Genomic DNA, 12120 nt, shown 5'->3' with positions numbered 1-12120 from the left:
TGGAGCAATGAATCAAAATCCAAGGTCTCTAGCAATTGGAGTGTGGATCATTATTTGGATAAAGATAATAGGTGTACAGTCATCGTTGGTAGCATCAGTGAATCCAACCGATTGTCACATCGGCGACCGTCTGGCAGTCTACAAGGTAGTTTTGCATACCTACTGGACACGAGAGCTCTTCCCCAAGCACTTCCCAGACTGGCGACCGCCGGCGCAGTGGACGAAAACAGTCGGTAAATTTCACAATTTTATCATTTTATATTAATTTCCTTAGGGGAGAGCGGGGTTAAAAAAGTCACTTAAGGGTTTAAAAAAAGCTCAAAATATCATATTTCCCAAATGGATAAAGCGAAATGTATAGCCCATTTCTTTAGGAGATTTAGTGCCCTATAACTCTTTCTCAGATCATTTTCTTCTATCTAGCTAGGAAATATGCTATTTTAAGCTTTTTCTAAACCCTTAAGTGACTTTATTAGCCCCGCCCTCCCCTATATACCACATATTTTAGAAAAAGTGTGCATTGAAGAAATTATGAACAGATAGAACTAAAATATGTCCCTATATAAGGTTAAACTACTTTTTTATTTGAATTTGGGACTTCGGACAATTTTCAATGTTGGGGGAGTCAACATTTTATTTGACGCATTTATTAAAAATTAATTTTTTCATAAACAATATTTTCAATTACTCCTGAATTAAATTCGCACTTATGTTTTTTCCTCCTGCGCTATGTTTTAATTTTACATTTCTTTATTATATTTTTTTACCGAAATATCTTTTTCTAATTTTTCAAACCCTTTTAACTCAAAGTATGTAGTGTAATACATGTTTATTTGCCACCTACGCCACGAACATGGAAAAATGAGTTTAGATATATTATCTATAATATGTAGATATATAGAATGTGAATAGAAAGATAAAATGTTTCTTTATTATTGTAAGCTTTTTAATAAATTCTTATGGGTGAAAGCGACATAAGTTTGTTTTGAGTAGGTACCTAAAAGAGAAAATCAATTTATTGGAGGTTCGGTCAAATTTAATGTTGTGGGAGTCAAATGCGGGATCTGACCTTTTTTTTAAATTCCTCGTTTATTATTGTTGCTTCGTTTCGGAGCTTTATTTCTCCTTCCTCAGGCAGTAATAATTGAAAAGTCAAGTGTAAAAGGGTTCAGGAAAAGCTCGAAAACTCATATTTCCCAACGAGACAAGGAAAAGTGGTCTAAGACAAAGTTGTAGGCCAGGAAATTTCCTATGAGAATGACCTATCGAGGAAAATTTCTTGTCCCGTGTGAGTCCTCCAGATAGCGATTTATCCAAATTGACACAAATAGCCCTGCCCTCCCCTACTATTAGTTTTCTATAAAATACAAATTTTTTTTTCTTAAACCTAAATTAAATAAAATGAAGGTTTACAACCAAACTTTTTAATTCTTACTCTTTTTAACCCATCTGTTTCACCCTACTTTAAAAAAAATTTGCGTATATTATGTTGTTACTATATAAAGAGCTATGTTTCTTAAGTGAACTAATATAAATTAGAATTAAAACATTATGTAGTATATTATTATATTGGGATGGTACGGATAAAAAATAGAATAGTATGTAGGAAATGTATTTGAGTCGAAATTTTCAATGCTAACATGAATCCTATGTGTCGAACATGTGGTGAGGATGTGGATACAATTCCTGGGATGATTATTCGACTCTCAGACCTGAAAGGAAATGGGTGTAGAATCTCGTCTGAGAGGGTGAATTGACATAGACAGTGTCTGGATTATCTCTCATTGTTTTCCAAAAAAGACTAAAGCTTCTTTAGAAAAAAAATGAGATTGTTTGTATTTCCACGTTAGTTATTATAAAGTTGCTTCAAACAGATCGATACCTACAATCCGTACAATATACAGTGTCGAGAAAAATAATAGGACCACCAATATAGGTTTTAAATGTACCCCTGACTTCAATCGTCAATATCTCAGGCTGTGGGGGACATATTTTGAAAAGTGGCATAGATTCGGAAAGCTACATTCATCTCCTTTCCAAAGATGGTAGATTTTCGAAAATCGGCCCATCCGTTCAGTTTTGGCAGATGATTGAACAGAAAGTGGCATTTTTGGTATGGGTCTACTTGAACGACTGTCAAAAATCAGCCCCTCAACCGATTTTGATCACCCCGGCAGTTTTGGGCAGGGGAAGAATGTAGCTTTCAGAGTTTTTTGAAATTTTGAAAATCGGACACCCAGAAAAAAAGTTAGACGGGTTTTTGTGAGTGATCCTATTTCAATAATTTAAGGGTGAAAATGTTTCCTAATTTAAACAAAGTTTCATAACAAATTTTTATTTTTTTTTAGGAAAAATTTATTTTCGCAAGCTATAAGTCTTTTAACTTTACTCAATTAAATTCAAATGAACATTTAAAAAAAATAAAAATTTACAAAAATTTGTTATGAAATTTTGTGTAATTTCACCCTTAAATTATTGAAATAGGACCACTCACAAAAACCCGTCTAACTTTTTAGCTGTGATTCTTTCTTCAAAGAAGCACAGCTTCTGTGTACACTCTAAAATCGAAAGTCGTCAGATCGGGCTCAAACTTGGGATGAGCACGAATTAGGGTCCCTACATTCCAAAAAACGTATGCGCCAAAAATTGTTCCGTCCGGCCGGCCGGCCGGCCGGCCGGCCGGAACCTTTTGCTAAATTACAAGAGAACGGTGATAGATAGAGACTTCCGGTCAACGGCAAAGTTCATATATCAGGTGGAGGACATCTGATTATGATGTCAAATCCAACCCCCCACCCCTCCGTCCGCCATTTTGAATAACCTCTAAATTTTGTTTTCGCTATATCTCAGGCCCTATTATAGCTAGAGGTCTGAAATTTTGATATGTTGTAGGGGCCATCAAGACCTTTCCAACGATACTTTATTTTCGAAAATCGGTCAAGCCGTTTAGCCAATATGGCCGCCACAATTTTTCATCGAAAATCGGCCATAACTCGAGAACGGCTTGACCAATTTTGATCAACTCGGGCTCAAATGAAAGATATTAACGAGCCCTACAACTGCTCGGAACATCGAAACTTCAAAAAATGACCGCAAGTGGCGCTAAAATCAAAAACAAAATTTTCGATGAGTTTTCGATGAATATCTCAAGCACCGCTTTATAGATTTCCTTCATATTTTGATATGTTATAGTTGACTATAATATCTATCACCATGCCAAAAATGAAGAAAATCTATGTAGCCGTTCCGGAGATATCGCGTTTTAAAGTTAACATGTCATATCATGAATTGCATAAGTCCAACGCCCCGCGAAACGGGGCGTTTTATATATACACATATAAAATTAAATAAAATATATATAAATGCATAGATATATACATTATATATATACATATAAAAATGCAAAGATAAATATATAAAAACTGCAAAGATAAATAATAAATATAACATGGATGGAACAGGAAAGCGAAAGAACGGTAAGTAAAACTTACGGGCTGTGATTCTTTCTTTGTCAGTGAAATGTGAAATTGACGAAAAATTGAGGATAGGAAAATTTTGAGGAAGGCTTTCTCGCGTACCGAATCACAGCCAACGCCCACGATTAAGGCTTTTCACATAATTTCTTCGCGTTGGCTGTGATTCGGTGCGCGAGAAAGCCTTCCTCAAAATTTTCCTATCCTCAATTTTTCGTCAATTTCACATTTCACTGACAAAGAAAGAATCACAGCCCGTAAGTTTTACTTACCGTTCTTTCGCTTTCCTGTTCCATCCATGTTATATTTATTATTTATCTTTGCAGTTTTTATATATTTATCTTTGCATTTTTATATGTATATATATAATGTATATATCTATGCATTTATATATATTTTATTTAATTTTATATGTGTTTTCTGGGTGTCCGATTTTCAAAATTTCAAAAAACTCTGAAAGCTACATTCTTCCCCTGCCCAAAACTGCCGGGGTGATCAAAATCGGTTGAGGGGCTGATTTTTGACAGTCGTTCAAGTAGACCCATACCAAAAATGCCACTTTCTGTTCAATCATCTGCCAAAACTGAACGGATGGGCCGATTTTCGAAAATCTACCATCTTTGGAAAGGGGATGAATGTAGCTTTCCGAATCTATGCCACTTTTCAAAATCTGTCCCCCACAGCCTGAGATATTAACGATTGAAGTCAGGGGTACATTTAAAACCTATATTGGTGGTCCTATTATTTTTCTCGACACTGTATATGTATATACCTACATTAAAATAAAACTTTTTTATCTGTTTATAGTAAGAAAATTTTTGCCAGTTAGTTTGTTAAGTAAGTAATGGTTGTAGTAGGTACATACTTCGTCTTTTTTACTTTTTTTGGGATTTCTCGTTAGGCACTGTTTTTTTTTTTTTAATTCATATTAAATCGAATTTGCCTATTAAAAATTTTCTAATTGCAAAATACAATCACAGTTGAAAGAGTGGAAAGAGAGTTTAAGTTCTGTTAGTTGCAAGCTTTATTTGACGATTTTCATAATAAACTATATACATATGGAGTTAGTTCTAGCTTTTAACATGATTGATATATTGCCATAATCATTTTTCATAGGGGGCCAATTTATCCCATCTTCACCTAAAATTAAGTTTCAACCTCTATCATCAAAAAATTAAGTAGTTCACCAGGACCAAAAATTGCCATGTGCCAAATTTCATTTTTGATCGTGATGTTTTTTTCTTCTCTAAAAAACACAACAGGAAATTCAATAGAGAGAAAGTTAAAATCATTTTGACACATTTTTTTTAATTCGAAAATTTTTCCTTCATTTTCCCTGGTTGTATAAGCTCATAAATATTATAAAGCATCTCAGAGGCATGCTCTCACGAGTAAGCAATAATATACCTAAATATATAGGTACCACACAAACTATATATTACGCAGGCGAATGCGGAAAATTTTACCGGCATGAACAAAATATTGTGTGTTTCAAAATGAAACTGATGAGATGTAAATTGGCCAAATGCCATAATAAAGACGTTTTATACAATCTCATGAAGAAGAAAAAAATACATAAAACAGCAAATTATAAAATGTCTTTACACTTTTGCTGTGTAACCTTTGTGTACAAGTACATCTCTCACATCTTCACCCCTTTTGTGTTATATTAATATCACCCCCAATTCATATTTTGATTATATACATACATACATTGTACATATATAGGTATATTGTCGTATTCCAAAATAATCTGCCTAATATAAGAAATGTTGTTATAAAAGTTTGGTCAACCCTAGCAGCCTCAAATCAGGTGTGAACCTACTACTGATTATCTAGTATATCACAACTATAAAGGCCGTTAATCCAAATTCTTTATTTGACATATGAAACAGGGAAAAGGCGTCAATTTGGTATTTAAAATTTATTTCGAAAATGGTTTAAAAATCCTCTCCATAAAACAAAAGTTTTTAAAGTAAAAACCAAAAACTTTTTATAATAATTTTTTTCTGTAACTAAAAAAGAGACAGGTCATAAAAAGATTGCACTCATTTAGGTACATATTAAATAAAGAAAAAGGCCCATAGCATAATCAGTTATTTGCTAAGTATTTTTTTTTTCTATTTTTTTATTATTAAGTTTTAGTGTGCTTAATCCATTTAGGTATAAGATATACTCTAATTTATCCTTTATACTTCAACGTACATAACATGACTATGTTCGTTGGCAAAAAGTGTCAAGAGACCTTTGTCTTTCTCCTGACAAAATATACTCATATGTATACAAACTAATTAATTAGATTGATTAGAATTTCGGGGAAAGTTGAGTGAAATTGAGTGGCACACACGCAATCAGTCGAAGGAGTACGCTTGCTGTCAGATTAAATTACCGCACGAAAGCGTGCGTAGGAAGGTAGTACATATATGGTGGCTAGGGGTTTTGGTTGCTGCTAAGAAGGGAAAATTAATCTAATATTACTTTTCTCACCCAGGGCGAACACACACATCGCATTGGCGTCTCTTTCGCGAAGGTGAACTTGCGTCCGCAGGTGTGAAACAGTTTGTGGAGACAGGTCGTAGTGACCTACTTACAGATAGCCTAGATGAGAGAATTTTGGACGCCTTCACGCTACCTGGAATTACAAGTGGGAATGGTCGCTCCCAAGGAAAGTTCTTCGTTGATGGCAATCATAGTATTGTATCTTTAATTACTCGAATGGTGCCATCTCCAGATTGGTTTATTGGCTTGGATTCATTTTCAGTGAGTTCTTTTTATTATACACATTTTACCTATACCTGTTTTATTATTTATATATAGATATTTAATACATAGAAAAAGATTTTTTTTAAACCAAGAGCACCTTTTTCCTTCTTAACTTCATTTTTCCATTATTTTAAACGAAAAAAAAACACTTATCCACAGGCTCGAAAGTTGGATCTCAGACTTAAATTATATATACCTACATTTCTTCCAGACCTTTCGGCATAAGAAAGTTTATTACAATCAGACATACAATAGTAGAGACAAAGAAAAACACAGATATTATTATTCATACACCTTGTGTATAGATTTTCTGAACATCATCAAGTAGCTTATTGCAGAAGGCAAATGATGATTGAGAGGGTAACCTGACAAAAAACACAAGAGCATATAAAGTTAAGACAATGGAAGCAATACAAGAAAAGATTATGAATAATTAAAATTTAATTTTAGAGAGTTGTATAGGGATTATCGAGAGCTTTCATTTAAGTTAAATTTGAACAATATCGGTCAAGCGGTTTTGAGTTACAGCCGATTTTTAATGAAAAATTATATCGGTCATATTATTGGTTAAACCGCACGACCACTTTTAGAAAATGAGCGATTGTAAGAAAGAGATGAAAGAGTATAATCACCGCTACAACATATCAAAATTTCAAAACCTCGAGTTATTATAGAACCGGAAAGATAGGCTAGGTAAAACAAATTTTAAGTGTTATTAAAAATGGTGGACAGGGGAACGTGAAGTGTAAAATATGACCGCATAATCGGATGTCGTCTCGTCGATATTTAAACTTTACCGTTTACAGTATTTATATCTAGGCGTGATCATGAAATGTTGGAAACTCAGATACTTTCAAGAGCGACTTTAGAGCCAATTTTCAAACAAAAAAAAATTCCTCACACTCTCGTTAAATGGCCAAATATTGATTAAAATTCAGTATTTTCGCTTTTAAAAATAAATTTTTTGTGGTAAAAAAATTATTGAAAATTCTCACATTTTGAATTCCAAAATTTCTTGCCTATTTCTTGCAATTTAGCGCTGACGGTCGGCCGGCCGAAAAAAACTTACTTTTTGAGCATACGTTTTTAGCTGTGTTTCTTTCAGACACAGCTTTTGTGTACCGAGCAAAATCGAAAGTCGTCAGATCGGGCTCAAACTTGGGATGAGCACGAATTAGGGTCCCCACATTCCAAAAAACGTATGCGCCAAAAAAAAATTTTTCCGGCCGGCCGTCCGTCCGGAGTTCAGAGCTAAATTGCAAGAGAACGGTAATAGATAGAGACTTGCGGTAAACGGCAAAGTTTAAATATCGACTGGAAGACATCCGATTATGATGTCAAATTTTACCCCCCACCCCCGCGTCCGCCATTTTGGATAACCTCAAAATTTTGTTTTCGCTATATCTCAGTCCCTGTAATAGGTAAAAATCTGAAATTCTTATATGTTGTAGGGGACATCAAGAGCTTTCCAATGATACCTCATTTTCGAAAATCGGTCAAGCCGTTTAGTCAATATGGCCGCCACAATTTTTCATCGAAAATCGACCATAACTCGAAAACGGCTTGACCGATTTTGATCAACCCGGGGTCAAATGAAAGATCTCAACAAACCCTACAACACTCTAGAACATCCGAAGTTTCAAAAGTGACCGCTAGAGGGCCAAAAATCAAAAACAAAATTTTCGATGAGTTTTCGATGAATATCTCGAAAACGACGACATAAATTTTTTTCATTTTTTGATATGTTGTAGCTGACTATATTATCTAGCTTCATGCCAAAAATGAAGGAATTTCTTTGGATCCGTTCTCGAGATATAGCCTTCCAAAGTTGGCATGTCATATCTCGGGTTCTACAAGTCCGATCTTGATCAACTCAAGCGCAAATGAAAGGTTTCGAGAAACCCTACAAATGTCTAGAACATTGAAACTTCGAGAAATGATCGCAAGAGGCGCTAAAATCGAAAACAAAGTTTTCGAAAATTTCGAACTCGAATTTTTCGAAAATGGCGACATAATTTTTTTTCATTTTTCGATATGTTATAGCTGACTTCAAGACCTTTCAAACAAAAAAAAATTTATGAAAATCTATGGATCCGATCTCGAGATATGGCCTTCTAAAGATTTATTAGGGTATGACTTTTCTACTTTTCCTGACTGCGCGTATTTTAGTTAATTCGCATTCTAGTTTGCTCTCACAAAATTGGTACACTGAAAGAAACACAGCTCTCGTAAGCTTGGTCAGCTTACCAGTACATTTTGAAATGTGAGGACCCCTATTCGTGCTCGTACCAAGTTTGAGCCCGATCTGACGATTTTTGATTTTGCTCGTTACACAAAGGCTACCCAACAAACATTTTATTTGGCTTAAAAGACTAAAAGTCCTAAAAAGGTGTTATAATGGTGTAACACAGAACTTTTTGTCTTATAAAGGGATTAAATAGGCTATATATTCTACTAGAATTTTGCTCTTATAAGCCATGATTGTAGTTCTCTATAGGACTTCGATATGAGTCATTTGTTCTCAGGAAAATAATTCCAATAGTCTCTTCTTATAAAAGCCTACAGCCCATCCATATAGGATCAATCATCTACAAGAAAATATGTTTCATAATGGGGTATTATAAGTTAAAAATACTCAAAAGAAAGCTTATAGCATTCATTAAGAATTTTATAGAACTGCTTATAAGATTTTTATGAAACCTCTTTCTCCCTTAATGAAAAATTATTATTAAAGTTTAATTTTTATTGCTAAATATAAGTTAATTTATTGAGATCTAATCGATCTAATATGCGCAACAATACATCATCTAGTTGATTTTTCAAAGAAAAAAAAAAAGAAAATATTTTTTCTCGTATTTAATTAGCTTTGACATATCGCCTCTACCATGCAAAAGTATGGTAGCTGAGAAAGGCAAATTTTCACATGAAAAAGTATATTTATCGCGTACGTACAATACTTTCTCAAGGGAGATGCGAAATTTTGTTAGAGCATTTTTGAGGAGCTAACTAGATCGTTATAAGAATTCAATTCTCAAAGGTTCTTAAGAGCTCTCATAATGTTCTACGAGTATAAAAGTGTACCAAATATGCCGTATACTTCGGTAGAAATAAATTCTGAGGAGTTTTGTTAAATACGAAATTCACACACTTGCTTGGCAAGATATGTGTGTATTCTTAACTCTTTCAGATATGTTCCCGGAATGCAGAGGAAGTTATCCAAGACATATGTATGTTCATCAATTATACATATGAATTAATGAATTAATCATATAATATAATCACAAAATAATATGATATATAAATACGAAATATCAAAAAAATCACAATAATATAGAAAATTGGAAAAAAAATAATAATTAAAAATCTTTTTTAAAAATTTTACGAATTTTTTCGTAAGTTTTATAACGTTCCTATAAGCAGTCCTATAAGTTTCTCATAGTGTATTACAAGACGCACTAATAAGCAATCAAAACTTCTTATAATATTTTTCATAGACAGTTATAACACTGTTATAGGATAATCCTAGAGAACTCTTGTAGGCCCTTATTAGTGCGCCAGATTGGCTCATAATGGTCTGAGAGACATATATGAGCTATCTACAAGCGTTCTCTAGGATATTCATGGTTTTATAAATTTTACTTGAAGTATTCAATGAGAATACTATAGAACTTATTTTGTTCGTTGGGTATGTATGAAAGAAACACAGCTAAAATGAGCCCAAAAGAGATCCCTTAAACATCTTTTCGATATATAGAGTCATGTAACGTTACTATTGACTATTTGCAGTTGTGCTCTGGAGACACATGGATTGATAGTGTCACAGTGGAAATGAACCCAATGGATGCTGGAACGGATAATGGATTCACATTTACTGCCCCGAATTGGCCGACGGAGCCACAGGGTGAGATTTATCGTATAACAGCTCGATATCCTGCCCACCCAGCTGGAAGCTTTTTCTACCCGCAGAGTTCTCGACTCCCTCCAATTGGGACAATTCAATTTATTAAAGTAAGCTTATGTTATATCTCTGCTAAACTCTGATTTTTCTATCGATAAGGATGAAAAATTATCAGGGATGTGTTGTAATATTTTTTTCTCTCTAAGAAGCCGTGATGTATTTTAAGAAATTGATATCGTTTGCTATATCATCGTATCTAAATGGCATTTTTGTTATGTGATATTTTTTTTCAGTTGAAAGAGTATGAACTTAGTGAAGTCTTCAATCATGAAGAAGATGATCATAATTACGAAATATTAGCGGTGACAAAGACACACTTGAAATCAGAGAAAAATCATGTTGAAATGAATAATGAGCTCTCAGCTAACATTGAACGGGAACGACAATATGAAGTTTCACCATTGCCCAATGTTCTCAGCGAACACGATCGTATTCGTGCGAAATTATTAGCGAAACTTAATCCAAAGTAAGTGAAGCATAGATTTATCTCTTAAAACTTAGATTTATGTATGGTACATGAAAAGTCTCGTTACATTTTCTATTAAATTAAGAAGAGACACAAAAAATTATAAAAATAAAAAACTTTAAAATATTTATAAATTGACTGTGCGTATATGGATTTTTTTTACAATAAACATGTAGTTACCATTACTTATTACTAGTCAACCCGAGCCCCCAATCACGTGTGAGCAAACTTCATTTTAAACTATAAAAAGGGGGCGTATATTAGGGGGGATGAATAATACGGTACCCCGAAAAAATTTTAAAATAAAAAATCCCGTTATCTGACCCTTCAGCAGGTAGAAAATGGGAAAAATCAATTTTTCTGTGGGGGCGCTATAAAGGTGGGAGGGGGCGGAATCCCATATATCGCTTGCAACTCGTATTGACCCCCTCTACCTCCATACCAAATTTCATCAAGATCGGCCCAGCCGTTTAGGAGGAGTTCATGTGCCACAAACAAACTTTTCAGCTTTATACATATACTAGTCAACCCGAGCCCCCAATCACGTGTGAGCAATCACCATTTTAAGCTATAAAAGGGGGGCGTATATTAATAGGGGGGATGAATAATACGGTACCCCGAGAAATTCTAAAAATAAAAAAATCCCGTTATCTGACCCTTCAACAGGTAGAAAATGGGAAAAAAATCGATTTTTCTGTGGGGGCGCTATAAAGGGGGGTTGGGGCGGAATCCCATATAGCGCTTGCAACTCGTATTGACCCCCTCTACCCCCATACCAAATTTCATCAAAATCGGCCCAGCCGTTTAGGAGGAGTTCATGTGCCACAAACAGACAGACTTTTCAGCTTTATATATTAAGATTAAAAGTCAATCATAATGCGTCCAGTTATAAGAGTTGGTGTCCCACAACGTATAGAAGTTTGTTTATGCGTTGTAATACTATTTGTGAGCAGTATTAGTAGGCAAAGGTGATTTTTTTTGTGAACTTCAGTAATTTGATGCAAAAAAATGGTTATATCTCTGGTTCTATAAGGCCTACAGAAATTTCTTGACTAGTTATGGAAAGCTATTGAAATAAGCTATAATCTGACATATGTTTCGATACATTTCAAGGTCACCACTAGAACACAAAATGGCGGATTTTTGTTTCACCAAAACAGTTTTTGGCATTTTTTATCCTGAAGGAATAGTTCTAGAGGTTTCTGATGTTCTAGACAGTTGTAGAGTTTTGCAAAACCTTTAATTTGATACCAAGTTGAGCAAAATCGGACAAGCAGTTAAGGAGATATGGCTCTTAGAACTTTTCAAATTCAAGAATTTTTCAAACTGCGATATCTTCTAAACGGCGACATAGAATTTCTTCATTTTCGGACTGGTGAAAGATATTGAGTCAGGCTACAACATATCAAAATTTAAAAGATTTGCCTAATGGGGATTCGGAGATATTGCCCCTTAAAGTT

General features: G+C 34.2%; 1 protein-coding gene across 1 annotated transcript; it reads left to right on the top strand.

The window, feature by feature from the left end:
* Positions 1-7: 7 nt before the first annotated feature.
* LOC129794532 (spondin-2) lies at positions 8-10664 on the top strand. The gene is made up of 4 exons (XM_055835285.1): positions 8-233; positions 5965-6233; positions 10023-10244; positions 10428-10664. Exons 1-4 carry the CDS (start codon positions 8-10, stop codon positions 10662-10664), a joined length of 954 nt encoding a protein of 317 aa, XP_055691260.1.
* The last annotated feature ends 1456 nt before the right edge of the window (positions 10665-12120 follow it).

Source organism: Lutzomyia longipalpis, chromosome 4 (genome assembly GCF_024334085.1).
Source record: "Lutzomyia longipalpis isolate SR_M1_2022 chromosome 4, ASM2433408v1".
Taxonomy (NCBI): Eukaryota; Metazoa; Arthropoda; class Insecta; order Diptera; family Psychodidae; genus Lutzomyia; species Lutzomyia longipalpis.
Note: the sequence above shows the minus strand (reverse complement) of the source record. Positions and strands in the feature narration are given on the sequence as shown.

Excerpts from the sequence above, each read along its gene's own strand:
- LOC129794532 (XM_055835285.1), top strand. The coding sequence starts at position 8 with ATGAATCAAAATCCAAGGTCTCTAGCAATTGGAGTGTGGATCATTATT. Across the intron at positions 234-5,964 it reads GCAGTGGACGAAAACAGTCG|GGCGAACACACACATCGCAT; the intron begins GTAAATTTCACA and ends TTTCTCACCCAG. Across the intron at positions 6,234-10,022 it reads TTGGCTTGGATTCATTTTCA|TTGTGCTCTGGAGACACATG; the intron begins GTGAGTTCTTTT and ends GACTATTTGCAG.